This window comes from Ursus arctos, unplaced genomic scaffold, assembly GCF_023065955.2.
Source record: "Ursus arctos isolate Adak ecotype North America unplaced genomic scaffold, UrsArc2.0 scaffold_21, whole genome shotgun sequence".
NCBI lineage: Eukaryota > Metazoa > Chordata > Mammalia > Carnivora > Ursidae > Ursus > Ursus arctos.
Window position 1 is genome coordinate 48,780,592 of NW_026622886.1, and position 25,304 is coordinate 48,805,895.

The 25,304-nt window shown below is 55.6% G+C and overlaps 1 protein-coding gene across 1 annotated transcript; it reads left to right on the plus strand.

The window, feature by feature from the left end:
• The first annotated feature begins 160 nt into the window (after nt 1–160).
• On the plus strand, nt 161–23,595 carry CTDSP2 (CTD small phosphatase 2). The gene is made up of 8 exons (XM_026500140.4): nt 161–564; nt 13,854–14,002; nt 16,054–16,092; nt 16,508–16,609; nt 17,163–17,219; nt 19,178–19,270; nt 19,394–19,579; nt 19,769–23,595. Exons 1-8 carry the CDS (start codon nt 501–503, stop codon nt 19,892–19,894), a joined length of 816 nt encoding a protein of 271 aa, XP_026355925.1. The 5' UTR covers nt 161–500; the 3' UTR covers nt 19,895–23,595.
• The last annotated feature ends 1,709 nt before the right edge of the window (nt 23,596–25,304 follow it).

Here is a 25,304-nt window from a genome sequence, read left to right on the forward strand (position 1 = left end):
TTCCGCAGCCCCGGCCGCTCACGAGTGGAGGGTCCTGGGGCCTAGGACGGTGCTCTGGAGAGGGAGGCGCTGGCGGGCCGTGGAGAGGCCGGGTCCGCAGCCGGGAGGCGCGCGGGGGTGGGCGCTGCAGCCGCGGGTTGTTTATCCGGAGTACGGAGGGGAGGGGGGAGCCTGGAAACCGCCCCGTGTCCCATTTCCTCCTCTTGTTTTCGCTCCGGATTCTCCATGTTGGACCCAAACTGAGGAGCCCGGAGCTGCTGCCGGGGGATCGGGGCCGGGGGCACCCGGGGAAGCCGCTGCCCGGGCCGCCTGCCCTCCGTACAGGCCGCCTCCCTTCCCGGCCCAGGGAGGAAACGAGAGCAGGGATGTGAACAGCTGTGGGAGTCCGAGTCTCGGGAGCCGGAGCCGGAGCGGGCCCCCGCCCAGGCCCCCCAGCCCAGCTCAGCCTGCGCGCCCGCCGGTCCTCCCGCCCAGCCAGCCCGGGCCCGCGGGATTGTTAGATGGAACACGGCTCCATCATCACCCAGGCGCGGAGGGAAGACGCCCTGGTGCTCACCAAGCAAGGTAGGGGCAGCAACTTCCCAAAACTTTGCGTCGCCCCCGGCCGAGTGGGGGGTTAGCACACCCCGGAACCCGAGTCTGGGTCCCTGACCTCCCGGGGATTAGAGCCGGCGATTCCGACCCGACTCTCTATTCCATCCGCCCCCGCGTCTCTGTCCGCACTCAGACTCCCGTTGGGGCTGCGCGGGGCCCGGGCTGCTGGCGCCCGAGGGGGAGGGGCGTCATCGCGCAGCTGTCACCCCGTCCTGCACCCCCTCCCCCCGCACGGAGAGACTGAAGAGTAGCGCTCGAAGCGCGAGTCACCCGCGTCCGTCCCCCTCCTGAGTTGGGAGGTGGGGTCGTCACTTTCCCACACGATGGCGCGCAGCCGCCCCAGGGCCACGGGGAGAGGGGTGGGGAGGAGGACGGAGGGGTCCCGAGCTGGAATGGAGCCGGAACTGGAGTCCAGCCCTTCCCAGCGCCCCCCCCCCCCAAGTCCGAGGTCGCTCTGGCCGCGGGCGGTGACGGCGTCCTGCGGGACTTGGGACCAAGTTCACCGCCCGGAGGCGGGGGCGGCCGCGGTGGGGGAGGGGCCGAGCCTGCGGGACCCGACAGGCCCGCCCGCGGCCCTGCGCGGGGCCCGGGACCTCGGCGGCGCGGCGCTCTGGCCCGGCTCCCTCCTGCCGCGTTCGCTGAGCCTTTGGGCCGGACCCCGAGGCCCGGCCGGAGCCCCTCCCTGCCCCGGTGCGCTTCCCCGGGGCCGCGGCTGCTCACACACAGCGGCGTTTGTTTAGCCCGGGAGCGGTGTCCCTGGTTACATAATTCGCCGGATGGCATCAGACCCCGACGTGTTTCTGAATCGCGCAGCGAAAAAGTGCGAGTTCTCCGTGGGCAGCAGCTCGCGGCCCCCGCCTTCCTGAGGGTCAAGTGGAGACGCTAGGGGGTCTCGGGCCCTCTCTGGGGTGGTCTTGGGGACGGGAGCGGGGTGAGGCCGAGGCCTCTCGCGAGGGCGGGGAAAGGTCGCGGCCGGAGGGTGGAATCTCTCTTAGTTTGATCACTCGAAGCCCCGAAACTCTTTTTTCTCCTCCCCCACGTTCCTCCTCGAACCTTGAAGAATGTGTCTAAAATAGCGGACAGAATTTCTTTGGGGAGTAAGGACTAGAGTCGGGTTTTTTGTTGTGTTTTTGTTTGTTTTGGTTTTTGGGGTTTTGTTCTGGAAAACTTCCCCCGACTGGGGCCACCTGGCCCTGCGACTGGGGAGAGCACGCTCTTCGTACCAAATCCCGAGCGTTCCTGCCCTTCCCTGGACCACCCAGAATAGGACGTGCAGGGCCAGTACTGCATTTGAATATATTGAGGCCTAGACCCCGGTGGGGGGCCCGTTGCCCGTCCTCACTATCGCCCACATCCCCCTATTTGGAAACATTAGTCAGCAGCTCACTTATTCCTGGGGTTCACAGTCCCAAGTAGCTCCCCAACTTGCCTAGGGGCAAGCTGATTTCTGGAGTGGAATGGGTTGGGGGGGGCAGTGTATACTTCCTGCGTGGCTTGTCCTTCCTTAAATAAGCTTGCCCTGGGGAGGGGGAGAGCCTAATCAGATCCCAACCCCCAGAAAGCCCCTGCTCCCTGTGCCCTGCCTTTCTGGCTGCATCACTAACAAGGCTGTGTGACCCCAGGGGCAGCTTCACTTCACCTCTGCTGGCTGCCCAGCTGTGCTGAAGCCTGAAGGGGGGAGGCGTTCTGTGTTGAGAACTTCACTCCGGCCTGTTCCCAGTCTCATCCCAGGAAAGGACTCCAGGAGGTAGCCAGAAGTGAAGAGATTTGGGTGTGGAAGGATTCCAGAGGGGTCCCTGTTAGTGACACGTGGGAAGAACCATCCTGTGCTTGCCTGCTCTGGTCCTCCTCCCGCAGAGGCTCCAGAGGGTGCCTTCCTGGTGAGGGACTCACACCAGGAGTGAGAGAGCAGGACTGCTGAAGGGGCGTCTTACATCAGAGCGGCAAGTTTCAGCCACGAGGGCAGGGAACAGAAGAGGTGACAGCAGGAAGCAGAGCAGCTGACTTCTTGACTGTTCAGGTGCTTATGTTGGTTGGATTTTCTGGGAGTTACGTGTTTTGTTTTCTTTTTTGTGTGTGGTTTGTCCTTCAGACTTATCCCTGGAGGAATCTGAATTTTCAAGCCAGCAGCCATGGGTCTCTCTCTCCATGTAATTTGACTGCGTTCCGGAGAAGACGTACTATTTTCCTGGGCTGCTTGGGCACCCAGCAACCAGCAAGCCAACTTTCTGAGTCTCTCATTATTTACAAATCCTGCATCGTTTTTTTTTGTTTGTTTGTTTTGTTTATTTGTTTGTTGTTTCTTTTAAGCGGGGGTGGGGAATAGATGTTTTAATGATCTCCTTCAGGAGTTCCTTGCTGCCTGCACCCCCCCCCACCTCCCCATCATCCCATCTCTCTGCCCTGTCTCCCTTTGGAAAAAGGGGAAGGGGGTGTGATGCAGTTTATTAATAAGTTAATTTCTAGAAAAAAAGAACAAATTGCTCCCAGCTTGGGTGGCGTTTTAGTGAAGTTGTTTGCCATTGCAGGGTTGTTGTTTTTGTTGGTTTTTTCTTTTTCCTTCTTAGCATTCAGTTCTTGGAGCTTGAAGGCTGGCTGGGTGTGTTGATGATTCAAAAGTAATTACAGTAAGGAAAATAGAACAAAGTTGCTGAAAGTATTGATGATAAAAGGACCAAAATTGGATCATCTTCCCAGACAGATGGGTGAAATGGCTTCCTGGTACAGCGAGGACAGGCTTGTGTGTAACATCAAAAGTAGAAAAGAAAAGTTAGTATCAGTTTGGCCAGAGAATAGCCATTTATTAAGCCTCACGCAAGGGTGTAGCCCCGTTGCTGGGAGGTTGTGCCATGCGCTTTGGAGTTAGATGGGGGAAAGCTCGAGAAAACTGGACCAACCCATAACTCCCAGTGGGAGAGGAGAGGGTGGAGGCAGCCTCCTTCCGAGCTCACTGTGACCCACAGGTCCTGCGGGGGAGTCAGGGCCTTTCTTGTTTTCCATGAGACCTGATGACCCTTCTGTCAGGGAGAGGCGAGGACGCGGGGAGTCGTCTTCTCACACGTGAAACTGCGCAGGTGCGAGTAGCTGACCATCCCTCCGAATCAGGGCGATGGCGCGTATTTCTAGCTCTCGCTTTCTCCCCATGACGGAGAAATTCTGCCTTACTCTCTCATGAAGAAGCTCAAGCCCCTTTCAGCACGGTTGCTAGCGCAGAGCAGGTGCTGTTGGGGCTTGCTTCCTCAGTGGCTCTTGGGGGGCCCCGGGTGCGGGTTTAGGCTTGGGCTCCTCTCCTGTCCCTGCCCAAGCTCAGCCTCGGCCTCTCGGGGGCTCTGAGGCTCCCCCAAGGCTCCTTTGGAGTTTGTCCTCCATCTCGGAATGGGGTAGGGCCTGGGTGGTGCCGGAGACGCTGGGTTTGCTCCCTCGGGAAGACCCCGGGCAACTTCCCACCGCCCCAGGCAGGAGCCTCTGCGGCTGCCTCCCACTTGCAGAGCTCTCGGCCAGGCCAGTGCAGAGGCCGGTTCATCCTCGCGGGCACCATCCGTTAGGGTCGCGGACTTTGTCGCAGGGGTGACTCCTGTAGCAGTCGCTCGTCTAGCCGAGGAGCCCTGCTGCCTTCCGTGGGGAGTTAAACGATAGCAGGGTACGGGAAGGGACAGGACAGACAGCATATAAATGTATACAGCTTCACGCACAGGTGTGTATCCCTTCCTCTTCCTCCTGGGCCTTCTTCCTGCCGGCTTCTGGGTCATTTAGGCTAGTGTCTTTTATTCCCATCTTGGGAAGTTTGGTGTTTGATTGGGTGAAATGGGAAGGGGTGGAGGGCCAGGCCTGGCCGCAGTTGAAGTGTTCATTGTTACTTCAAAGAATTGTTCCAGGAGGAAAAGTTAGTCGCTTCAGGCCTGAGTACACATCCCTACTTTTCCTATTCACAGTGAGACTTCACAAATCATTTTAGTGTTGGGAGTGACTTATCTGTAAAATAGGAATATAGATATTTACACTTCTGTAATACTTAGTACTTAGGAGGTGATTGAGAAATGCTAATGTCCTTCTTTTTTACACAGCTAGACCACCGCTCCTCCTCCTTTCCCCCAAGGACACGGTGCAAACAGCACGGGGTCATGTGGGTTTTATTGTTAAAGACAGGTGGCTGGGGGTCAGAGGGGACACTGATGTGGGGGCTTGGGCCTTCTGGAAGGATCAGCCTCCGAAGCTCGCAAAAGCCTTGCTGCACAGACCCCTTCTTTGTGCCGGTGTGACTTGGGATGGGATTTTATCTGCACTAATGCAAGCAGCGTGTGCCTTGGGGCATTTGCCGCTCTGCCTGGCGCCTGGGCATCTGGGGGTGGGAGGAGGCCAGGGGGCCATGCACCTTCTGTGAAGAGTCTCTGAAGTCGAAACCTTCAAGCAGTTGCTCAGCCTCTCAGAAATGGATATAATGAACACTTGAGACAACTGTGTGCTGCGTTCTCGCCCTGGCTGCATTTGCTTTGAGAGTTAATGGACCCAGTGAGATTCACATTTCTTTTAGGGAATTCTAGTAACAAGGAGAGAAATGAAAAACTGGGGTTGTGAAGAGTAATAGATGTTCTTAAGCGGTGTCTTTGCTGCTGTGATTTTGGGGTACAACATCGAGAAAGCAGAAAAGCAGCATTAAATTGCTTTTCATCCTGTCTCGGGCCAGCCTGCTTGCGAAGCACAGAATTAACTCACTTGTCTTGGGGTCATGGGGCTGGGTGTGGCCCTGACACGATCCCCTCCCTCTTCTGAAATGGAGGCACGGTTCCCAACTGGGATGTAGATAAGCTCATTAACATGTACCTCTTCCGAAGGAACTGGTAGAAATCAAAGTGGAGAAATTGACTTAGAACTGGAAGCCTCTCTGGACCAGAGGCCAACTACAACAGGGTTTCTTTGTCCAGCAAAGTGCCCAGCCCTTTCGGGTCCGTGTGCCTGCTCCAGGGCTGTCGTTACAGAACGCGTACTCCAGGGAGCACCCACTTCCCTCTAGGCAGGAGCTGTGTATGTCCTGTTTTATGGGTCAGCTATTCTAGGGGTTATCCTTGAACCTGATCTCTGAGTAGCCCTCCTGACACTTCCTTTCCCTTCCTAGGTGCTCCTAGTCCTCCCCTCCGCCCCCTAAAAATCAGACTTTGCTCTTACTCCCTTTTTATTCTGTACCTTTTTTTTTAACGTGTGAATAGCTTTTGCATCCTGTATAATTTGCTCTTCCCCACCCGCACTGTTCTCAAGGAACAAGTGTGGCCCCATTCCCAGTGAGAGCCAAGCGGATTCATTGGAAGGCGCAAATCACCTAACACAGGCCTTTGGAAATGTCTTCCCAGTGTGGTAGGTCCCAGCTCTTCTGTTCCCGTAGTAGAATGGGGCTGGGGCCCCTCCTTCACAGGAACAGAAGCCTGTAGGAGAAGACCCCAGGCTTGGGTCTTTTAACTCAGTGATAGAGAGAGCAAGTACTCCTAGAGGGAACATCAAACCCTAGGGTACGAATCCCCTGGGACGTGCGGAAACACTGAGCCAGTGAGATATGGTGGGGAAAGGGACCAAGGGGACATTGGCTGAATCACTCTCCAGTCCTGGAAGGGTTAGTCAGGGACCACTGGCAACCTTTAGGCATTGGCCCTTAGCCAGGGACACACATCAGGATCTCCTGTGACACTTACTAAAAATACAGACCCCACCTGGGTCCTGCCGAATCAGAGCATGAGCAGGTGGGCCAGGCATGTGTGTGTTCCAAATGCTCCCTATGATTCTGACAAGTGTCCCTGGAGAAGAGCCAGGTAAACACAGCAGTGGCCCCAACTGCCTGCTTAGCCCTGAGCAGGAAGAGTGCCCTGGAGGGATCCAGTTTTGCTGTTTGTTAAAGGTCCTGTGGGTCCTAAAGGGGAGCCCTAAAGTTTTCTGAGTGCGAACAGACAGAGTAATGGTTCTCACCCAGTGACGACCACGGACTATACAGCACTTACCATGGGCCAGATACCGTTCCCAGCTTTTTACATCTAGTATCTCACTTAATCCGCCTACTGACGTGTGAGATCGGAATTAATCTCTGCTTCACAGATGAGGAAAACCTCAGCTTAGAGCTGAAGCCCCTTGTCCGAGGCTACATGGCTGGTTAGTGTCAGCCAGGACTCAGACTCCAGGTCAAGCGCTACCTGTGACCCGCACGGCCTTTCATTTGCTTTGTGCAGCCCCACTTTTTAAGGTAACCTGAAGCCACCTTATAAGACCCTGTAGTGTAGACCTTTTTCCGTTGACCTGTGAGGAAACTGAGCCTCAGAAAGGTTGTGCCTTAGGCGAGACCACAGAGCTGTTGGAGAGGCTGAAATGGGGCGAGAGCTGGGTTTCTTGACTTCTGCCTCGGTGCTTCGTCAAGTGGACACACCTAGACTGGTTGGCTGAGCCCAGGTGAAGCTGAGGGGTGTGGCAGGAGCAGGTGAGTTTCCATGGAAGTAAGGCAGTCTCCCTGGTGGATTCCTTCCAGTCCTTCTGCAGAGGCCAGCCACTGGAGGAAGAAGGAACTGGTTGGCCAACCTCAGTGAGAATGGGGGAGAGAGAGACAGTGTGTGTGTGTGACAGAGACAGACTGTGATTGGTTTTTGTGGAGTCCCAGAAAAGGCCAGTTTCCAGGCTTGGCCATGCCACTACCTCTGTGTGACCTCTGGAATGAGAAGAAATCTCTATGGTCTCCTCCAGTGTGAACATTTTGAGATTGAGACTGAGATTAGGTTATGAAAGTACCTTGCAGTTAATGACTAGCAGTTGACATTAGAGCCAGGACATACCCTCAGCTCCTTATAGTTCTCATAGCTCTGTGGAGTAGGTAGTGTTAGTCTTCCCACTTCACAGGTGAAGAGACTGAGGCCCAAGGCCACACACCTTATATAAGCAGAGCCAGGACTTAAAGCCAAGTCCGTGGTGCTTTGTGTAACCACTATATTGTTCACTGGTTGGGGGAGAGGTGCTTGAGGGTCCCTTTGTCGTGTGCCTTCACTGCTTTTTCTGCGTCGCACTCGTGCATCTGTCCCCAAAAGCGGGCTTACATAGCTGGAGGGGAAAGAGGTACTGGAATCTTCGTGGCTTTCCACCAAATCCAGCATTCCAGGAGTCAGCCAGAGAGCCAGAGCAAGGGCTGAAACAGCCAGCATGAAGGCGTTCGTGTCCTGCCTGGCAGGTTTCTCTTAGCCGCCCAGCCTCCCGAAGGGGCCTGCTCCGCACCTCCTCCTGGGGAGAGGGAGGCTCGGGTGGGCAGGTGTGGTTTCCAGGCCCCCACAGTGACATCTCTGCCCCCGCTGGCATGCATGGGGCGAGGCCTCCCACAGAGGCAGGAACAGGATCCAGCCCTTCGGGTTCTCCTGGATGGAAGCTCTGGGCTGTCTCAGCTGCCTCTGTGGGCCATCGATCACTTCCTGACATCCACTGAGAGCCCTCCGGCGTGGGGCTGGGGGCCAGGCCTGCTGCTGACACTTGTGTGAGGAAACAGCCCCTCCCTCCCTCGTCCAGGACCTGTTGCTGCTTTGGGGAGCCCCGCCCCTACCCCAGCATGTTTTCGAAATATGATTTTGTTTGGGCTTTTTTTTTTTTTTTTTAAGATTTATTTATTTGAGAAAGAGAGAACAAGCAGGAGGGGCAGAGGGAGAGAATCTTAAGCCGACTCTATGCTGAGCATCAGGCTGACATGGGGCTTGATCTCAGCACCCTGAGATCATGACCTGAGCTGAAACCAAGAGTCTGTCACTTAACCAGGTGTGCCACCCAGGTAACCTGAAGTAGGACTTTAAAGTATGTTAGAGTGACCTGGGAGGGTGTTTTGGCAATAACTTGTATAATGTTGTATAACTTGATCTTGTTTCAGAAGTTGCCAGGAATCCCCTGCTCCCAGAGCAGTCCTTCTTGAGGGAACATCCCTAACATTGAGGCCCTGCGTTGAGATCAGTGACCAGCTTGCTGAGGGGACAGGGAAAGGGCAGGAGGCAGGTAGCTAGTGACCTGTAACCCTGCTCCCCCACCCCACAGGCGGCATTTAGGACCTAGGACTGAGAAAAGCCTTCCTGTCTGAGAAGAAAGGGAGATGAAGGAGCCCTCCTGCCCAGAGAAGGGGGGACTGTCAGGAGACAGGCATGAGTAAAACAGCCTGAATGCTGGCCGCAGGGAGGGCCCCAGTATAGAATGTGCTGGTGTGAGCTAAACAGCATGGCTAAAACTACTTTTAAAAGTCCGCGCTCTCAGATTCACAGCTGCCGTTGGAGTTTTGGGAGCTGGTGCTGAGCTGAGTGAGGCCCTGTCTGCCTTGCCACCTGAAGAGAAGTGTCAGCACTTGGGCATTGTGGGCACTGGTATACCCTTCCCATTGTTTCCAGTCTTTTCTGCGTGGGGGATGTCTAGGCATCCCTCAGCCTCATGTTCCCCTGCTGACTCACCTGCTGGTCCAAGGAGCCCTTCCGTCCACCTGGCACTTTAGGGCCTGTCCTTAGCCAAGGCCCAGATGCCCCTTGCTGTGGACCTGGGAGGACTCCTCTCTGTGGGGAGCCCCAGTCAGACGTGTCTTGGCTGCAGGGCCCAGGCAGCTGGCCAAGAAGGGCCGGAAATGCTCCAAATACTCTCCTTCCTCCAATAGCTGAGGGGAGGGAGGCCCCTCAGAGAGGCCATTTTATAGTGATAGCCAGACTAATCCTTTGCTATGGGGGGATGGGAAATGGTGGGGAAGGAAGTACTTCTGAGGGAACCGAGAAAGCATCCTTCTACGTGAATGGGCTTGTTCAAATCCGATTGCCTGAGAGCTTGCCTTCTGCCGGCTCCCAGGCGGATGTGTGAGGAGTTCCTTTGCTGGGACACGAAGCTGTGTTGTTGGCAACAGTGATATCTGAACCTGACCTTCAGAAGAAGGTTAAAAATAGTGTTGTCCTGGCAAAGCCAGTCTCCGTCTGTGTGGGGGGTGTGAGTGCGCGTGTGCGTGTATGCGCATGCGTGTGCGCGCTTGCAGACCTGTACGCGCACCAGCTGAGCGGCGTCCCCATCGGGTGCTTCTTGGGGGCAGCGGTGGTAGACAGAAGGGGAGAGGGCACTGTTCATCTCAAGTGGAACAGCCTCACCTGCTTTGCTGTGATTTGCAGGCTGTTAGCAGGGGTGTTTGCAAGCTGGAGAGCAACTTGCCTCGGGGGCTTGGAAGTAGTGTAGGGGTTTTGACTTTCTGAAACCTGCTCGTGACCAGAGTTCTTTGGCCCCTTTCTCACCTCTCCTGTTCTTGAGCTTCAGTCACCTGCTGGGGGCGGGAGGGCCTGGATTTCCTGTTGCTGGCCTCCTACAGTGAGGTCCGGGGTTGCTAACTAGCGGTCATCTGCCCTTAGATAATTCAGACGAGCACAGCGCTTAGCTTTAGAGTTTGCACAGCACATTACTGTGCAAACGGCCAGTTTTGTTTATCCCTCCATTCAGGAGTGAGGTCTTGGTGTTATCCCAAGTCGTGGATGAGGAAACCAAGGCTCAAAGAGGCTGCGTGTCGAAGTCAGGCCCCCAGCCCAGGGGATCCTCAGAGCGGTACCTCCCATGTTGCCCCTCCTCTTCACAGCCTGCCTGGGTAGGAAATCTTGCAGCAGGGAGCTTCCTTGTTCTCCGCCGCCTGCTCACTTTCTTCTTGAGCCAGAGCTCCCCTCGTTCGGTCTGTGCTGGTCCTCTCTGACACTCGGCCCCAGACCAGATGTTTGGAGCAGAGAGAGCAGGTGCATATCAGCAGCTGGGCAGGAGAGGAGGGGCGTCCCCAAAGCGCGGGTAGCAGGAGGAGTGAAGGAGGGAAAGCAGCTGGTTGTGGGGCTACATGGCACCCAGTGGAACCCTGCCCTTCCTGGTTGGGAGACCGTGTACCACAAAATCCCTGAGGGCCTGTAAATCCTCTTGTGCCTGGTGTTCCTGTCCTGGGAGGGGGGCCAGTGTCCTACCCATCCTACACAGAGGGGTTGGGGTGGCCTGCACCTGGCTGCCAGGGACACAATACTGAGTGCTGGCTGAAAGGAGCCCTTTGAAGGGCTCTTTGACACAAGTTTCAGATCCCACTCGCATGAGTGTTCCCCTCATCCTTAAACCCACTGAACAAAGCAGGTCTTGGTCCAGAGCTCCTGTTCCAGCCCCTACCCTTCCCCCTCCCCCATTGTCCTCTTGATTTCCCAGAGGTGTCTATCAGTCAGAGCAGGCGCAGGGCTGGGATGGGGGTGAAGCAAGCCCTGGAGTGGAATCCCAGAGCCTGTACTGTTTTATCCCTTGCACCTTTCATAGTCTGCGCAAGAGGGCAGCTAAGAAAAGGGCTGGGCCCCAAACTAATCCTTTGCCCTCCTAGCCTAGAGAGGAGTAGAGCAAACATTCTAAGAGACTGAGAACGCCCCACCACCTCCCTGGTGTTGTAGGAATAAATATACATGATGCCCCTGAGCCTGTCAGAGTGGGTAGTGGGTAAGAGCTCTGGCTCTGGGTTAAGGCAGATCTGGGTTCCAGTCCTGCCTCTGCTGTCCTACTACCTTTGTGACCTCGAGCAAGTGGCTAACCTCTCTGCTTCAGTTTCCCTTCTGTAAAATGGGGAATTAGTGCCTACAAATGGGTCTGTAGTGGGGATTAAATGAGGTAATGATGTCAAGTGTTCTGACACAGGCCTGGCACAGCATCAGTTCCCAGTAAACGTGACTGAGGCCCAGAAAGACTTAAGTCGCTTGCCACAGGTGCTCAGCTCCTTTGGTGCCCACCTTCGTGTCGTCTCATAAAGGATGCTTTTCTGGGGCGCCTGGGTGGCACAGCGGTTAAGCATCTGCCTTCGGCTCAGGGCGTGATCCCGGCGTTGTGGGATCGAGCCCCACATCAGGCTCCTCCGCTATGAGCCTGCTCCTTCCTCTCCCACTCCCCCTGCTTGTGTTCCCTCTCTCGCTGGCTGTCTCTATCTCTGTCGAATAAATAAATAAAATCTTTAAAAAAATAAAAATAAAATAAAGGATGCTTTTCTGTTCCTGCCTCTTCTGGGTTGTTGCACACCAGTGAAGGCTTCCCTGGGCCCCGACTCTGTAGAAGTGACAGGGCCCGGAGTTCTCAGAGTCACTCTCTCAGCCCATCACAGTCGCTGAGCCCCTGCTGTACACAGGCCCAGAGGCTGGGGAACGTACTCCTCCAGGAGCTTTGCAGGCCCCATCAGCAGGCAGCCGTGCTGAGGGGAGGCCAAAGAGGCCGTGGTGGGGTCTCAGAGGCAGTGTCCATAAAGGTAAGGAGGACAGACAGCCTGGAGAAGGGCTGTGGGAAGTGGGGCCCCAAGAGAGGGACATGTGGAGTGTTGACCTTGCTGCTGTGGGCCCAGGGTACCCTCCGCAGGCGCCACAGCTCTGTGCTCTGCTCCGAGCACCTGCCCCCAAGGTCAAGGCATTTGTGGTCTCTGAGGCCCAGGAGCTGCCTGGTTACATTGTGTTTGTGAGAAGACCTTCGTCCCCTGCTGAGTCCCAGCCAAGCTGAGGAGCCCCTCCCCCCGCCCACCAAGCTGTGTGGAAGGCGAAGGGCCCCTGCCTGTTGGGCCTCCCGCAGTGGCACCAGGAGGCCTCTGTGTGGCCCCCCGCTGCCCCTTTCACCCCCCTGCCTCTCAGGATTACTTAGCCTTCACAGCGGCTGTCGCTAGGATGCTGAGTGCGTTCTTGACGGCCTCTCTTCAGGAGAGGCCCGGGCTGTGTGGCCTCTTAAGAAAGGCTCCGTGCCCGGGTTAAGCCTGTGATTGTGGTTCTGCGTGAAGCAACCATAAACCAAAGGGAAAGCGATGGTGCGGCGTGGGTCTCGGAGCTTTGTGTAAGCGTCCGCTGGCGTCCCCGGCCCCGAATTGACTGCGGGCCATACGGCACCTGCAGGAAGCCCTGGGCGCTGCTGCCTGCCACTTGACTGACTGCCGCTCCGCGGCCAGTCCCTCCCCTGGTCATGGCGAACAGAGTGTGGTTTTCTCTCCTCCACTGCAGGGGTACAGGCAGCCTGCACCTGGGTGTTAAATGACCCTCTCACCACCTTTGCAAGGGCCTCTGTGCTCGGACTGAGCCCTGCCTTGCTTCTGGGTGGGTGCTGCCACATTGCCTCCCCCTTGCCTTCCTAAAGGGGACAACTCAGGGCAAGCCGTCCTTGGTGCCACATTCTGTTTGCCTGTTTAACCCCCACAGAGACAGGTGTTTCCAGATTTATTTTCTGTTTCCTGCACAGTAGTTAGCCCCGTGTTGTAAGGTGAGATGGGCTGAGCTTAAGCCTCAGGCCCCTCCCGCCCCCCCGGCGGAGAGACCTGTGGCTGGGGACCGCTCTGGCGGCAGTTACGTGGCGCCACCTCCTGGCCACAGTCCCCGTCGTTCCTCCGTACTCTTGGTCAACAGTTGCCAGAACTGTTCTGAACAGTTTACAGTTCCTGTAAAAGCAAAAGGCACTTGAAAGATATTCTGAAGTCTGTATCTGGTTGATCCTGTAACGGCCATAGCTGCTTGTATCAGCCTGGCTTCTCTGGGGCTGCTTTTCCAAGCCTCCTATTCGAATGGCTTTGTATTTCCAAAGCCTGAATTACCAAGGCAGGAATGAGCAGCTGCAGTCTAGAAGCCCGGCCATCGGTCTAGACCCCAGCGCCTGGTGTGTTTCCCAAGGGGTTGGCATGCCTTTGGTGTACAGGTCAGGCCTCACACCTGTGAGGGGAGAGAGGAGGAAGGACAGCGGCCAGGGGAGTGGAGGGGAGTGTAGCCTCTTCTGTTTTCTCATCTCTTGTCCCCGGCCTGGCCTCAGCTCTGCTGCCGCTGACCCAGCACCTGGGGAAGCTGACCCCGAACAGAACCGCAGCTGCACTAACTTGAAGGGGCCTAGGTGGCTCCCTTGTCTAGAAGAGCTGGTTCTGCGAAGAAGAGAACCAACCAGGGCTGGTCAGAGGGGCTTTTGGCCTCGGTAACTTTTACTGTTGAGGGGACCCTCAACGTGCTGCTACCAGAGTGGTGGGACCCCTGGATTCTATACCTGGCCCCATCTTTGCCTCGCCCCTTCTCTGCCTCTTCATTTCCCAAACCAGAGAGTGGTGATTGCTGCCATTCCTGCTTTAGAGAGATGTTGGAATACAGCGGCGCCCTTCACCGTGGACTGTATTTGGTGGTCTGCCAAGCACGTGCTGTGTGCCCTGGTGGGGCTTACAGGTGGGCGGGAGGTGGGCACAGGGTACCTGTGGCCAGAGTGGCCCTGTAGCTAACGCCTCCTCGTTTCCTCTGCTCTAGGCCTGGTCTCCAAGTCCTCTCCTAAGAAACCTCGTGGACGGAACATCTTCAAGGCTTTTTTCTGCTGTTTCCGCGCCCAGCATGTTGGTCAGTCAAGCTCCTCCACTGAGCTCTCCGCGTACAAGGAGGAAGCCAACACCATTGCCAAGGTAGCTAGAGGAGGGTGGTGTGTTGGCAAGGAGGGGCTGCTGTGGGGGCCCTGCAGCAGTGGCACGTGGGCAAGGTAGTCTGCCCTGAAGCTGAAGTCTCAGAGGCCCCTCCTCTGTCCTTTCTGTCACCGTCCATCCCCTTTCTGCCGGCTCCCATTGTGATATGGGCCGTGTGGCTCTCCGTGTAGTTTCCGAGGGCCCCTGTGGGCCAGACCCTTCCAGGTTCCAGGAACTGTGCAAGGCGCTTTGCGTGTATTGTCTCATGGGATACAAATAGCAGCCCTGCAGGGAGGTTCACAGAATAGTCCCACTTACACACCTGGAAACTGAGACCTGGAGGGTCTGTGTAGCCCCTGAAGAGTTAACGGCTAATAAATAGTGAGAGTCTGAGCTCCAAGCTCTGTGTTGGTTGTTGGTCGTGTACTGTGCAAAGCTGTCTTCCAAGTACGGGACTTCCCGGGAAGCAAGAAATTAAAATTCTGCCACTCTCTCGATACCCTCTTCCAGCCCTCTCTTCTGTCCTGGGGGGCCGTTGGAAAATGTGTGGGTGTCTTTGAGCCTCACAGTGAGCAAAAGGTACGTCTGGTATTTCAAGGGTGGGGGCAGCCCAGACCAAAACCCCATCTGCACCCAGTGCCATTGGTTACTTCTTTCAGAAACCCCAAGGTCTAGCTATCCTTTTTCTCTCTCAAACGAGGCTGAACACGTGTGTCAGCGCATTATCCGGTAGGGGGAAACCAGTAAATAAAGTGCAATATGACGGTATTGCTTAGCAGTTGGTTTTTACGAAGTTCACGATAACACGGAAAAGTATTGATTGCAACATGAAGTTGAAAAGCAGAATGTGAAATTACATGTTATGGGGGGGAAGCTGCTAAAATGGACTTGAAGGAAATACACTAATATGCCAACGTTCCGTTTTTCTGAACGCTAGGATTTCCATCTTTCTGCAGGGTTTCCCTTAAGAACACACATCACTTTTACAACCCTAACATTTTTATTACTAGCAGAAGGCCAGGGAAGCCTTCTGACCTCTCTGTACTCCACTTCCGCTCACGTTTTAGGACTCACAGTGTGGGTTCACGTTGGCGTACGTGATGTTTTATAGGGGCTCAGCACCCTCCCCCAGTTTGTACCCCCACAAAAGAGTATATAGAAAACACACCACAGTGAGGAGTTCCGATTTTTTTTTTTTTTTTTTTTAAGATTTTATTTAGGGGGGCGCCTGGGTGGGTCAGCGGTTAAGCGTCTGCCTTCGGCTCAGGTCATGATCCCAGGGTCCTGGGATTAAGTCTCACATAGGGCTCCCGGCTCAGCGGGGAGCCTGCCTCTCCCTCCGACCCTCTCCCCTCTGGTGCTGTTTCTCACTCTCTCTCGTCCTCTCTCAAATAAATTAAAAGTAAAATCTTAAAAAAAAAAAAATAAAGATTGTATTTATTTGCCGGAGAGAGCGCACAAGCACAAGCAGGGGGGAACGGCAGGCAGAGGGAGAAGCAGGCTCCCCGCTGAGCAGGGAGCCCGGTGCAGGGCTCCATCCTAGGACCCCGGGATCGTGATGTGAGCCGAAGGCCAACACTTAAGCGACTGAGCCAGCCAGGCGCCGCAGAGGAGGGGTTCCGACTTTGGTTCTGCCTCGGATTCCATGTCCCTGCGTCAGCTACTGGAGTTCCCTGTCGCTCAGTTTGGCCGACAGAGAGGCAGTGGCAGCTGAGAACAGAGACACTGCCTTCTCCATCCTTCATCAAACCTGATGTTGAAAGGCAGCCCCGGTGTTTCCCCTTTCCTGTCCAGCTAAAGAGGAAAAGTCACTTTGGGGGCTGGCTCAATCAGTAGAGCATGAGACTCTGGAGCTCAGGGTCATGAGTTCAAGCCCCACGTTGGGGGTAGAGCTTACTTAAAAAAAAAAAAAAGGTCACTCTTTTATGTCAGAACCTTCCAGGGGGCTGGGGTTTTGCAGAGAAAATGACCCTCTGGGCCTGAGGCAGTAGCAGTGGGCTTAAGCTAGGACGGCGTTGCCTGGTGGACACTGACTGCCTCCTTTTCTCCCACAGTCGGATCTGCTCCACTGTCTTCAGTACCAATTTTATCAGGTATGTGAATCAGACAGGGTACGTGTTCAGAAGCCCCAGACCTGTGATCACGTCGGGTGATGCCCTCATTCTTCTGTGCCTGGCCGGCGCTGCCTTGGGAAGCTGTTTGTCCCAGATATTTGCCGAGGGCCCACTAGGTGCAAGGAGTTCGAATTTGGGGGGATAGCTGACCTCCATCCCATACCAGTCCTGGCCTGCATCTCAGCGTGCAGATCATTTCATAGTCCAATGGGGGGCAGGAGCTGAGGAGCCAACTCTCTTTCTCTGCCTCTTGGTCTTCAAAGGGTGCCTCTTCTGGGATGAAGCTGGGGGTCTTCTATGTCTTGCGATGACCCCGGCCCTTCCCAGAATTCTGCTGAGGAGAACACTTGGGCTTTCTTGGTGGCAGACCTCAGCAGTCTGGCTCTGGTTTCAGATCCCGGGGACCTGCCTGCTCCCAGAGGTGACAGAGGAAGATCAAGGAAGGATCTGCGTGGTCATCGACTTGGATGAAACCCTTGTGCATAGCTCCTTTAAGGTAGTCGCACACCTGGAGTTGTTCCTACGCGCATCTCCAGCTGTCTTGCGTGCCTGAGTGCAGGTGCTCAGGGGCAGCCTGAAGCTCGGGGCGGGCTGGGGGCCGCTGGCATTTTGGCCACGCTGGCGTCACAGGTGCTCGGAGGCCACACTGAAGAATGTGGAGTAGGAATCCCTGCTCACCCCAGAAACTGCCCACAGTCTTCGTCTGCCCCTAGTCATGTAGCCCAGAGAGCTGCCAGGGCTCTGGACAGGGCAGGCCTGTGAGAGGGTTTGAATCCGCCTTGGACCTTGTCTCCCTCCATTCTGTCAGGATGTCTGTTAATTCAGGAGGGCCCTGAAACTCTCGCAGCTCAGGTAGAATCGGGGGTGGCGGTAAGTAGGGAAAACGAGGAGGGGATATTGTGCTCCTTAGTGGGATGGTGGGAAGAGCTTCCTGGAGTCTCTGAGATCTGTTCCTTCCCAGCCTTCCCAGGGGACAGTGCGGTGGCCGTGGCAGGGGCTTCTTGTCTCCTTCCCACCGTGTTGACCTCATTAACTTCTCCGCCTTCCAGCCGATCAACAATGCCGACTTCATAGTGCCTGTAGAGATTGAGGGGACCACTCATCAGGTGAGCTGCCCGCCAGGCCACAGCCAGCCCAGAGGCATCGGGCTCCCCACCCCCGATGCGCTCCGTCAGTGGGGCCCTCTCCTGCCACTTCCGCCTCTCCTTTATTGGTTCCTCTCGCGCTCAGGGCTTTCTGATCTTAAAAACAATTCAACCTCTCGTCCCCCTCTAGCTGTCGTGATCTTTCGCTTTACAGCCAAGCTGTTTAAAACTAAATATTACTCATTAAGAGTAATAGCTGTCATTTACTGAACACCACCTCCTAGCCGCAGTGGCCAGCGATGTTAAATGATTGCGTTTTCTCTAATCCTGAAGAGCTGGGGTCTCTGCCTGTCTTCTCTCCTCCCTGTGCCCACCCACTCCATTTAGCCAGGGAATTTCCTCCTCCCCCTGGCATCTCATCTTCTGTGAAGCGTCTCCACCTCCCCTCCCTGTAGGTCCCTGCCCTGGATTCTGCCCCAGTAAATGCTATCAGAGAGCATTTAAATCCTAGTAAGCTCAGGCTCTGGCCCTGCGTAACCTGCTCAGTCCATGGTCATGCAGTGTTGATAGTGAAAAAGCATTTACTCCGAGTGCTGGCCTGGAAGGCCTGCCAGCCGGCCTGAGAGGCGGGGACCGGCAGGAACAATGCCTCGTTAGTCCTGGTACCGTTCGCATGGCCTGCTGGGATAGAAGACTGCCTTGTAGGAAATGTGGGGATTGAGGCTTCCCTGAGGAGTCACCACTACCCTGTGTCCCTTTGAAGCTTTCATCCCCAACACCACCGGCCTCCCGTCTGAGGCGACATCAGGCCCAGCACCGCCCCTGCTCAGAACCAGGCTGCCCTTCACATCCGGCCGAGGTGCTGGAGGTGCACAAAACCTGCAGAGGGGAGAGGAAGGCATATTTGCACACGGGCGGATATGCCAGTGAACTCCTGGTTGACAGGGAGAAGCCTGCCCCATGAGAAAGGGCTGAGATTAAAATTGGGGGGCGGCTACAGCAGAAGGCGGGTTTTCGGCAGAGTGGGGACAGGATGCCAAGCTTGAGGAACAGCCAGGAGGAGGGAGGGACCTGTTAGAGGTGGAAGCAGTGGCACAGGCAAGGGAGCCAAGTCGTGGCTCCTCGGAGCAGAGGGTTTCTGCTGCAGAGCCGCAAGGGGCCTGGAGAGTTGGTGGCCCGTTCAGGCCACCTCCAGGGAGAGAGAGGCATGGCAGGCATGTGTTGTTGAGCAGGGAGTGACGTGGATAACGAGTTTTGAAGGAATGCTTCTCGTGGCATCGAGGCTGGCTGAGAGGGGAAGATCCTGGAGGCAGGGAGGCAATAGAATGCAGAGCGGTGAAGGCCATGTAGCCGACGAACCTTTGAGGCCAAAATGTGCAAGATTGGGAGAGGCGGGCATGAGTGTTAGGGGTGGCTGACTGGGCAGGCACAAACGGTGGGGCACGAGAGCAAGACCTACAGGGTGTCTGACCCGCAGTCACTGAGGGAAAGAGTCACTTCTCCCCGGCGCATTTCAGAGAAGCCGTGTGAGGGCGTGAGGTTTCACGAGTGTCTGCGACCTTGCCTGATGGTGACCTAGACACTGTCCCGCCAGAGCCAAGGACAGGAAGCTCCCACAGAGGCTGTGGCTGGATTCAAGTAATCCAGGATAGGCTGTTTCCGTCTGTGAGGCCTATTCTTGATTACTTGTTTCTGGAGGCAGCTGATGGTTCGCCGCCTGAAACCAAGATGGCTTCTGGGACGTAGGCGTGTGCGTTTCTTCCTTAGCTGGGTCACGGTTGGGCCGCCAAGCCCGCAGAAGCCTGGTGAGGAGGTGATAGCAGTGTCCCTGTCTGTGGGGCAGAAGGTTTCCAGGGTGTAGGGGCCCGACAGTAAGGTGCGACCCTGCTGGCCACTCTGTGGAAGTGGGGACGGTGACCCCTGCTGCGTGTCTCCCCCTCACGGGGGTGCCTCCAACAGGCCTCTCTGCTTTTCCTCAGGTGTATGTGCTCAAGAGGCCTTACGTGGATGAGTTCCTGAGACGAATGGGGGAACTCTTTGAATGTGTGCTCTTCACTGCCAGCCTGGCCAAGGTACCTGAGGGCGGGCCGGGGGTAAGGAAGCAAGAGCGGCCGCGGCGCTGCGTGGGGGGCCCGGCAGAGGCCGCCGGGGGAGCCAGGACTGCATCCGGACAAAAGCATCCTCTCTGCTCCTAGTACGCCGACCCAGTGACGGATCTGCTGGACAGGTGTGGCGTGTTCCGGGCCCGCCTGTTCCGGGAGTCCTGCGTGTTCCACCAGGGCTGCTATGTCAAGGACCTCAGCCGCCTGGGAAGGGACCTGAGGAAGACCCTCATTCTGGACAACTCTCCCGCCTCTTACATCTTCCACCCGGAGAATGCGGTGAGTGGTCCAGACACACGCTGCAGCACCGGGGAGCCCCTGCCCCGCGGGGGGAAGGGAGTGGGCAGTGGAATCCAGGCTTCTCCAGAGGAGCGTACCACCCAGCTGCCCCGGCCAGCCTCCTGGGGCTCTGGGCCAAGGGAGGGAAGCACTGGCAGGCAGAGTGACGCTGCCTTTTCCCTGTGCCAGGTGCCCGTGCAGTCTTGGTTTGATGACATGGCGGACACTGAGCTGCTGAACCTGATCCCGATCTTTGAGGAGTTGAGCGGAGCAGAGGACGTCTACACCAGCCTTGGGCAGCTGCGGGCCCCTTAGCCTTCCCTGCTTCCGAGCAATGGCCATCCCAGTAGGGGACTCCCCTCCACTGTGCCTTTATGCTCAGCCTGACGGAGCAGGAGCCGCGGCATCTCCCCAAATGGGGCCTGGAAAGGACGTGATCGCAAGGGGCTTTAGGACAGGATAGATGCGAAGTGGGCACGTACCAGACCAACGACACCCAGAGCTGCCTGCTCCCTGAGTCGGGTTCCCAAATGTGAGTGTGTGTGTGTGTGTCTGTCTGTGTCTGTGTGTCTCACCCTGAACTGTGGCCCCAGGATATAAGTATTCAGGTTGAGGGAGAAACTGAAAGATTGAGACTCCCCAAGTTAGTCTGCCTCCTCTCCGGTCACCCTGAGAGCCCTTGAGCTCAGTAGGGATGAAGACTTTGAAGGCTCTATTGCCAAACCCATGGCCTTTCCTCAGTGTTACAGGGGTCATGCCAAGGAGAAAGGGCGAATCAGAGGCTGCCTTCAGGTGTCCCAGGCACACGTTTCTGAAACCTTTCTCCAGCCAGCTACTGCAGACAGAAAGACCACATTTCTGGAAAGATGAAAACTTGTTTCCAGAACCAGTAGCCCCAGCGGCCATCAAGTCCTGTGGTCTGAGGGCTGCACTTGCCTCCAGCCGAGTGCCTGGCATGGGCCCTTTCTGTGTCTCCCCAAGGCTTGGGCGCAGCCTGCCTTCCTCATCACCTGGCCACAGTCTTGAACCTGCGGGGAAGGAGGTCTTCTCTGTGCCCTGGAAGAGGACAAACAACATTTCCGTTCTTCTGACTCTGTTTTAAAATTCTCTTTCTAAACACGGAGTGTTGGGCCTGTTTGTTTCTGACAAAGTTGCAGTCCTGGGCCTGAGATGAATGTGGGAGGCCCTAGGGGTGCAGGGAGGAGGAAAACCCCCAAACCATGAATGTGTGTGTCCCCTTGGCTTGTAGATCAGCTGAGCATGGGACCGTGTCCCTCAGTCTGCTGCTCTTCAGGGATTCTCTGCTGGTGCTGGTGCGAGGACGTCTGCTCCAAAGTCTGGGAAGGGCACTCTGAGCCCAGCCCCTCCTGTTTCTTGGGCAGGGCTCTTTCCCGTTGTGTCTTCCCCCAGGGCCTGGCCTAGGTCTCTCGCTCTCTGCTCCTGTCTTGTCCCTCCTGGGCTGATTGCTTTTTTGCTCCAGGGCCTCAGAGACATTCCTGCTTCTCCTGGGCTGAGGGAGTGGGGCGCTCATCATTTCGTCGCCACCCTAATGCGCATGCCGTCTGCCTCCGGTAACAGGTGTAAGCGAGCCCTTCACACACGTGCGCTTTGCGGGTCTTTGGCTTTCGGAGTTTCTTAGTAGGGAATGCTTTAAAAAATCGCCACAAAATGGAAGTTTCCTGAGAATGGAAAAGGGGACGTGCTGCTGTAATTGGGAGCACAAGGGCCCCCCCAAAAGGGAGCCCCACCCCAGCATCACTGCCTTAATCGTGGCCTTCCCTGGGGCTGGTTGGGGTTCGCTCCTCTTCGCCCTTCCTCCCTCCCTCCCTCCCTCCTGGGGTTCTCTCCTCTTCTCCCTTCCTCCCTCCCTCCCATCTCTGCGTTCCCTGGCGGCAAGGGTCACAAAGCATTTGTGAGTTGCTTCAGGTGTGAGGACTCCGCCCGACTCAGGACTCATCCCTATTACCCTTTTCAGTGCCCACGCTGGGTCCAGCCTGAGGAGTTGGCCAGTTTTGAGCAAACCAGGTGGCGGAGCAGCAGCTTGGTGTTCTGAGAGGCCGTGGGCTGACTGGCATCTTTCTCTAGCGTTGTGGTACCACCTCCCCTCCTTGTCCCAAGGTCGTATGGCCTTGTCTTTCCCACTGGTGTCACAGAAGTGGAACAGAGTCCCCGAAGCACGTGTGGTCATTTCCCCCAGTATCGTTCCCTGGTGCCCCGGGGCTTTACAGGTAAAGGAAGAGGGCTCCAGTGCTAGCCAGGAACGATACCTCCTGAGGGGAAGCGGGAGCTTCTGATCCTAAGGCCCTGTCTAGGCCTCTATCCTAATGCTGTGGAAGGGGCCTCTCTCCCAAGCCCCACCCTAGGGGTTAGCCTCTGGGCCACATCTGCCACCTGGGCCCAGCCAAGCTTTTCTGACTAAATAAGCAATAAGAGGCTCTAAGCTGGTCCAGTTCTAGGACCCTTTCTGCCCTCCTTTGGGTCTCCCATGTTTTTCCCAGTGAAGGAAGACACTTTGCCCACCCCCTTTCCTATCAGGCTCATCCAAATTCTCCGCGTGTGACTTGTGACTCTCTCCACCAGGATATCTTGGGGGGTGTCCCTGCTGCTGCTGCATGAAACCCCTGCTCTCTAGGCCTTGTTCCCATCAGAACCCTGCCCTGCCTGACTACAGGTCCTTGACAGGAATATCATTCCCTCTTTCTCCCTTCTCCTGCCTTGGGCGGAGAAGGAACTCGGCCAAATAAACCTAACCAGGGTCCATCCGTGTGGACCAGAGCCAGCCTGAAGTCATTATTTTGCTGTCTGGTTTCCAGTTTCACAGGTGTTAGGGGTGAGTGATAATTGCCAAACTTGCTCCTAGGAGGAATCTGGCCAGACTCCGTTTTGGAGGAGGGCAAGATTGGGAGGGAAGCAGGTTAGCCCAGAATCTGTTCTGGGGCTTCCCATCAGCCCTTCCCATTGGAGGCTGTCCTCAGGAGGCAGTAGGCCACTGTGCCTGCTCAGCCCCAACTCAAGCCATGCCCAGACTCTGCCACCTGCCAGCTTCAGTTCTTTAAGGTGCCTCTTCAGGGACACAGTGTGTCTCTCTGATTGGGCTTCTAAATCAAAAGCCTGATGTTCGTGTCCCCCTCATAGGGGGAGCTTTGGACACAGGACCAGTCTGGAAACGGTCAAGGGAAGGGTTTCCACTCTGCACATTGTAGAGGGGACACTCTGTAGGCCCGTGGGGCCTTTTCTCTAGAGAGGTTGAGTAAATACGCCTTCAGTTAACCCGGGACCTTCTGTTTAATTCTCTTCTGCCTCCCAAAGATTTTGACCGTTTTGTAAGTGTATAAACTCACCTCTGTTAAACAGTGGCCCAGAAGCATCTTTGTGCTAAAAGCATGGGAAGTCTATAAAGGCAGTCATTCCCTGGGAGATGGATCCCATTCAGATCTGCCGCCCCTGCCCTGGTCCTGAGGCCTCATTCAGGAGGGCAGCCCCCACGTAGGGCTGGCCCGTATCCCATGTCTTGGCCAGGCCAAGCGTCTGTGGAAGGTAAACCTCTTTTCCCCTCCAGGCCTTCAGTTGGTTACCATTGTTGTTCCTCAGTCATTTTTTGTAAATTGGGATTGGTTTTGTCTTTTTTTTTTTTTTTAATGCCGATAAATACTTGCATTTAAGCAGAGGAGGGAAGGCAGGGATGTGACCTGCTGTCCCATGCCCAGCTGTAGGGCTTGTCCCTGGAGCAGACCCTCCTCTTTGGGCCCCATGAGCTTTGCTTATAGTTATCCCCGGTTTGACACATTCCACGTCCTGCCACTTCCCCCCTCAAGATGCCATTCGGAGGGCAGGGGACCTGCTTCCCACTGTGACTGGGCTATGGGACTCTGACTACCTTGCTTACAGATTCATGGTTTGATACATTTGTTGTATTCAAAAACTTGAAATATAGGACGCCGTTAAGTGTCTGTTTATATTTTTGGAATATTTGTATTACTTACAATTAATTAATAAAAGCAGGTTTAAAAAACCTATCCAGAAATGGGGGCTGCTTCCTCAACCTGCTGTCGTTCATTTGGGCAGTCTCTGGGCACACACTCTTCCCTTGCCACCCCTCGTGTCAGGACAGAGCTGGCGTACCCAGGCTGGGCGAGCTGTTGCCTCTGGCAGAGACCAGCTGCAGACTCAGCACGGACTGGGCTTCTGCTCAAGGTTACAGAAGTTGGACTCCATGAGCTCTCTTCTGCCCCCATTTGGAACCAACTCCATTGCCATCCAGGTGCTTAATAAGCATACACTCGGTGTCCTATTGACTTCTGGGGACAAACCAGAAGCCCCGAAGTACTGGGAGTCTTCATTCTTCTGTGCCCCTTACCGATTCTCCCAAACCAGGATCCCTAGAACTTAGAGCCCAGCAGGGTTCTCGGCACATAGTAGGCACTCAGATTTTGATTGGACTGCTGTATGGACCCCAAGGGAAACCCTAAGGAGCAAAACAGGATGACCTGATACAACACACTCCTGGCCCCTCTCCTGGACTTCCCTCCCTCTGAAAAATGTCCAGAAGCTTCTCAGGGAGGCACTTGCCGGCCTAGACATCCCAGGCACTCTGGGGCAGCTCCGGCCCCTGCCTCCCGTCATCAGCATAATGCATCCATATCTACAATATGGCAAATTTCATATCCTCCCACCCTCTTTCCTGCATTATTGATGGGCTATGCACTTTAAAAAAAATCAATTAGATCAGGGTGTGGAGCCAGAGTCAAAAGAGAAAAGAAGCCTTTAAAAGTCCGCTCTTCTTGTTTCTGCTGTTTTGAATAGGAGCAGATAGAGCTTCCCCTCTGGTTTGAATAAGTCAAGCCCAGGGCTAGGTTGGCGGTGATTGGCCAGGATTGGGAAAATGAGGTTAAGATGCAAACACAAGCAAATATAACCCAGTGTCTGTGCAGCCGTTCCTAAACTAAGGCAGCAGGAGCTGGCGCCGCCGGCCTTGTGGTTCGCGTCGGAGAACTGCTGCTCAGAAGACCCAGCAGGAGAGAAGGCAAGGTAAGGTCGGCTTGGTGGATGGGTGCACGTCTGCAGAGCAATCCTGCTGAACAGGGAAGAAAGGAAAAGAAGAGGAGATGGGAATTTCTGTGCCTTTGTTTTCTTGGATGAGGCTTTTAAAGGATTAAACCAGGATGCAAACTTCTGCTGAGCAGTCAAGGCCCTTTTTAGAAACCACTGAACAGATAGGGCATGGTTTCAAAAGCTGGGAAATAAGGAGACTGCCCCGTTCGCCTAGCTCGGAAAGACAGTGTGGACCGAGGCAGAAGTTAGAACCGGCTTCCTCTGCTTGGGGTCCATTCACAGAACTGTGGAATTTCAAAACCACACCCCACCCCAAGGGTTTCTGCAGCACTGAATAAATAAGGACTTGGGGAAGAGGGAGGGAGAAACTGAGCTTTGGGGGACTTCAGTGTCACAAATGCCATCACATTTTCTGGGTGTTCCAGTGTGGTAGGCAGTGCCTTCTGTGAGTATGTCCTCTCCTTCGTTGGGGGGCCTTGGCCGAGTGAGCTCCTTCCCGATCGATCGCTAAGTCCCTGCTTGGGAAATGGGACCGCTTTTAGGCCTCTGAGAGTCACAGCTCTCATTAATGTCAGTTGGTTTGGTTTTACCAGGTTGAAACTTCTCAGTTTTCGAGAAATGAATTCATTGGCCCTTGTCCCCTTCCCCTAGTTGGGTCACGGCATTTGCCTTT

Excerpts from the sequence above, each read along its gene's own strand:
- CTDSP2 (XM_026500140.4), top strand. The coding sequence starts at position 501 with ATGGAACACGGCTCCATCATCACCCAGGCGCGGAGGGAAGACGCCCTG. Across the intron at positions 565-13,853 it reads CCTGGTGCTCACCAAGCAAG|GCCTGGTCTCCAAGTCCTCT; the intron begins GTAGGGGCAGCA and ends CCTCTGCTCTAG. Across the intron at positions 19,271-19,393 it reads TCACTGCCAGCCTGGCCAAG|TACGCCGACCCAGTGACGGA; the intron begins GTACCTGAGGGC and ends CTCTGCTCCTAG.